At 35.6% G+C, this 4,989-nt stretch overlaps 1 protein-coding gene across 1 annotated transcript; it reads right to left on the bottom strand.

Annotated features, from left to right (window-relative positions):
- Positions 1-4,315: 4,315 nt before the first annotated feature.
- Positions 4,316-4,660, bottom strand: LOC143540358 (uncharacterized). Its single transcript, XM_077033444.1, has one exon. The coding sequence runs from the start codon at positions 4,658-4,660 to the stop codon at positions 4,316-4,318; it is 345 nt and encodes a 114-aa protein (XP_076889559.1).
- Between the last annotated feature and the right edge of the window lie 329 nt (positions 4,661-4,989).

The raw sequence follows: 4,989 nt of genomic DNA on the forward strand, positions 1-4,989 counted from the left end.
ATTTTAGAGTCAGATCTGCAACTTTAAACCTAAAATCCAGGTCTGTAATCTGGATCTAGATCTGTAAATCAGATCTAGATAGATCTGAAGCTCGGAGCAGATTTAAAACCATCACAGATCCGGAGACCTGATCATTCGAATCAGGCCGTTTCTTTTTGCACCGATCTGGAAGCCTCTTTTAGATCTATGGATCTTTTTGAGCTTTAATAGAACAAGCCTTGAAGCCTTTTTCTGTAAACTTCCAGATCTGGGTTTTTCCTGGGAGAGATCTAACAGCCGAGATGAAGATCGAAGGGTAGTTCGTTGCCGTCCCACGGATGGCGCCAATGTCGAAACACGAAATGAATCTGACCTGATCCATGACGATGTTTCCACGAATTTTCGAGATGAACGAACCACGTCTTGATCTTCTTCTCCGGCTGCTTGAGACCTGCAATGGTTTTTCGGGGGTGTGGAGGCGACTGCTAAGAAATCCTGAAGATCTCTTGTTTACAGACACAAAAAAGTGGTGGTGGCTCTTATTGAGCATGACCCTTTAATAAGGAGGTGGAGACCTCCTTATATAGAGAGTCTCATGGCCACCATCATGGTACCCTAATGGGCCTAGCCCAGTTAGGGTTACCTCCACAAAACCCCCTCAGCCCAATAGCATTGTATTAGTCCATATAATAAAATAAACCAAACATAATAAATTTAGGGTCGTAAAACCGGGTTTAGTACCATACCCCTACAAAAACAAAGATATGATTTAACTTCAAAAGAATTTCTAACTAAATGTTCATTAAAATCTCATTATAGGAAATTAGGGTTTTCTTACAAAAGGAATGTCGGCTACAATAAAGGTTAGATATGTTGTCAGAGCTGTCTCATCAAGTCTAACAATTTATAGGGACACCTGACAGTTTTTAGAACCCCTAAAATCTAGAAAAAAAAAAGTATTACATTACATAAGTAAAATAGTCTTTGAGCAATAATAGTCTTTAACGAGCATGTCTCTTTGACCTTTGATGACTTTGTTGATCTCTGGCATGTCTTGGTCTTCTACGAACATGCCTATACTTAGAATAATATGCATTAGGCAAGTATCCCTATCAAACATGTCTTCATCTTTATGAGTGAGTTACCTAGCAAGATATGCTACTTCAAGCATAAAGACACCATGCTTGTATCACACGTAGTTTTTATTCTTATATAAACAAAAAACCAATAAGATGCTCATGTCCCATCTCATTGCCCGTGTCCATACTTCGGCTAGAAGTAAACTTAGACAAAATCCAATAACTCCCTACTAGCCCTATTGCCATTGTAATATTAAAGAGACAACATGCGTGACCTACACAGATGCTCGTGATCCATTTTTAAGCGGTTTCTCATCAACAAGTAAGATGCCCAGGACCTTAACTTGACACCTTTGTAATATCTCATGCACTAATTAGTGTTAGATGCTTAGATCCAACACTTAGAAGATATCAAAGAAAAACTAATGTCCGGTAGCATAACACATGCTTAAGAAAGTATTTTCATGCTCGTAGTACACTGAGATGTTCATAAGTTCATACTTAGCATTTTTGGGAAGGTTGAGAATACTTCAATCGTTGGACCTAACAGCCAATTACTGTTGACACATGTAAGGCCCCGTTCCTAGTGCTCTACATTGGGTGTTGGATTTACTCATAATCACAGTTCTAAATATCAGAGTGGCTTAAAAGTTTCGTGGAATAATTAGAACTTCAAACATCATTATATAATCTCAAATTTAAACAAACGTTTAAGCATGTCTTATAAGTTCAAACATCACAAAATATTTAAATTTCAAATTTTCAGATGTCAGCTTCTTATTCTTCTGCTATGTGTACTTCTCAAGCCAGCTGCTTCAATCTATTTGTCTGCATGCATACTAAAAGTCATCTACGCTGAGTGAGTTCTAGTTAATCAGGCAACATACATAACATTTACATACTTCCATATACGTATCAGAATACTTAACAATCTTACCTTTCCTTCATGCATACATATGTACATACTTACATTCTTTCATACTTTCCTACTACGTACGTAACTATTTCTATATCTCAGATATTTGTAAGGTCCGGTCCCTTATATCTCAGATATTATTAGGATCTGGTCCCTTTCATCTCAGATATTATTAGGGTCTGGTCCCTTATATCCCATATATTACTAGGGTATGGTTCCTTCCATCTCAGATATTATTAGGGTCTGGTCTCTTCTCTACAGATAACCATACAACCATACATCTATACATTCATTCTGTCATATATATACATATAGTAATATACGTCTATACATACACATTCACATATCATACACTTACCAAAAAGAATAAGTGTATTAACCTATCACATAGAGTATGCACATAGCCCCGAAAAATAACAGAGAAAGGCGGCTAGAAACTCACCTGGATCCTGTTACGTTCAGAGTTAACAGTAATCCCCTTCATCAGTTGTGCACGGCTAACTGTTTAACATAGTAATTCCCTTCCTCAGTTGTGTACGGCTAACTGTTTAACATATATATTCGTTAATTAATCGTGTAAGTAACTAACAAAACTAATTAAATTTGTACTTTAGTTATCTAATTTATTTGATAAGCTAGGCTCATTTTTTTAGGCTAACGAATCTAACAGGATTACGTTGTTTAACGACGGCCTTTATTTCATGTTCATACTCTACAATTATTATATATATTCCTCTTCTTTATTATAATTATGTTCTTTTCCTTTAATATATTATTATTGTTATTATAATTATATATATATATATATATATATTTCTTTTATTTACCGGATCATTTATCTTTAAAAAATATCGGGACATACGGAGGTGACGAGGTTGACTAGTTTGGTTTGTTGGATCATCTTGGATTAACTAACCTTATACCAACCACCTCGTGCTAGAAACTTATTATTTAGATAGCATCACAAGACCAACACGAAACACAATACTATCAACACCAGCTGCCGATGAAATAAACTACACAAACCGAAATCTAAACTAATTAAACGCCATTCCATTACTAACTTGAAAATGCACAGTTAACCACCTTGGCCGAACCAGTCACATCGCATGGCCCAATCGCATTCTAAAAATTATCTGGTAAGTGTGGGATTTGAACCTACAATCTCTAATAGCCACAACCAAACTTTAACCACTTGAGCCAACTAGTTTAGATGTTATCCTCTCCCTTTTTACTTTTATTATGTTTGATTTCTTGTTGCTCATTTTTCCTCCTTTCAAGTTTAAAGCATTTAATTATTATTATTATTATTATTATTATGACATGCGCAACAGCTAGTTATTATTATTATTATTATTACTGCTACTGCTACTACTACTGCTGCTATTTCGTTTAGAATTCTACATTGATATTATTACTGTATTAGTTTATTAATATTATAATAATTAATAAAAGTAGCATTCTGCTACTGTACGAAGATATTATTATTATTATTATTATTATTATTATTATTATTATTATTATTATTACATTCAACCAAGATCTAGCTCGTTTTTGATAAAGTTTGAACCTTTGTCGATTTTTAAGATCCGGTTTCGCTAGATCTAGAAATACTAAACGAGCCGAACATAACTAATGAGTCAAATGAATCCAACTCCTAAAGTTCATATTTTAATGTCAAGTTTATATTTTTATTAACCCTTAGGCCCCGATCTAATGCTCTACCAATTTTCATGAAGAACCCATATCAAATGAATGACCTTTAGGATAACGCATACCTTAAACGAACTGATTTTTGGCTCGGATCTTGCCTGATTATAAGCTTGACGGATTTTTGTTTCTTGGATCTCTTATAACATAAAAGGATTTGATTTATCTTGTAGATCATGAGTCTAAGAAAATGGAGGAATGTTTGTGTGTTGGTAAAATTGGAAAATGTGAGATCTAGGGTCTTGGAAATATTTAAGGGGTATATATACCCTAAGCCTATGGACCCTAGGCCCAAAATACTCCTTAGTCCATATTTTATTCTAAGTCCATTTTTATTAAAACCTACCATCCTTTATATTATTTTATTATTTATTATACGACGATTAAATAATGAAATTTTATTTAAATGTTTCTTTATTTATTATTAAAATGTCGGACGTTACAAGTCTACCATCTTTAAAAGAGGTTTCGTCCCTGAAACCTAACTATAACTCAAACAACCGTGGGTAGAACTTCCTCATTTCATCTTTAGCCTCCCAAGTGGCATCTGATCCCTTATGATGCTTCCATGTTACTTTCACCAAGGGAATAACTTTACGACGAAACTGTTTCTCCTTGCGGTCGACTATTTCTAAAGGCTGCTCGATGTAGTTTTAACTAGTTCATCAACCTCGATTTCCATTAATGACACATGATACGTGTCATCAACTAGGCATTTTCTCAAGTTAGAAACATGGAAAGTTGAGTGAATTCCTTCCAATTCCTCAGGTAAATCTAGCTTATATGCCACTTCTCCCACACGAGTTATGATCTTGGACGGTTCGATGTACCTCGGACTCAACTTTCCCCTCTTCCTAAAGCGAATGATTCCCTTCCAATGCGAGACCTTAAGCATCATGTTGTCACTAACGTTAAACTCAATCGGTCTTCGTCGGTTACCAGCATACGACTTTTGACGATCTTGAGCAGCTTTCATCCTTGCCTTAATCTGATCAAACCTTGAAGAGGTTTCTTGCATGACCTCTAAACTTCTGATTTCCTTGTGACCAATCTCTCCCCAGCATACTGGAGTTCTACAACGTTTACCGTATAGCATCTCAAACGGCAGCATACCAATACTCGAATGGTAGTTGTTATTGTAAGAGAATTCTGCTAAATGCAAATGATCATCCCAACTTCCTCCAAAGTCTAACACACATGCACTTAGCATATCCTCAAGGGTTTGGATAGTCTTCTTAAACTGTCTGTCTGTTCAAGTAGGATACGCCGTGCTGATGTTCAGCTTTGTTCCCATAGCTTCATGGA

The sequence above is a fragment of the Bidens hawaiensis genome, unplaced genomic scaffold (genome assembly GCF_021521415.1).
Source record: "Bidens hawaiensis isolate Kalapana, Puna unplaced genomic scaffold, B.hawaiensis_p1.1 tig00012228_1, whole genome shotgun sequence".
Taxonomy (NCBI): Eukaryota; Viridiplantae; Streptophyta; class Magnoliopsida; order Asterales; family Asteraceae; genus Bidens; species Bidens hawaiensis.

Excerpts from the sequence above, each read along its gene's own strand:
- LOC143540358 (XM_077033444.1), bottom strand. The coding sequence starts at position 4,660 with ATGAAAGCTGCTCAAGATCGTCAAAAGTCGTATGCTGGTAACCGACGA.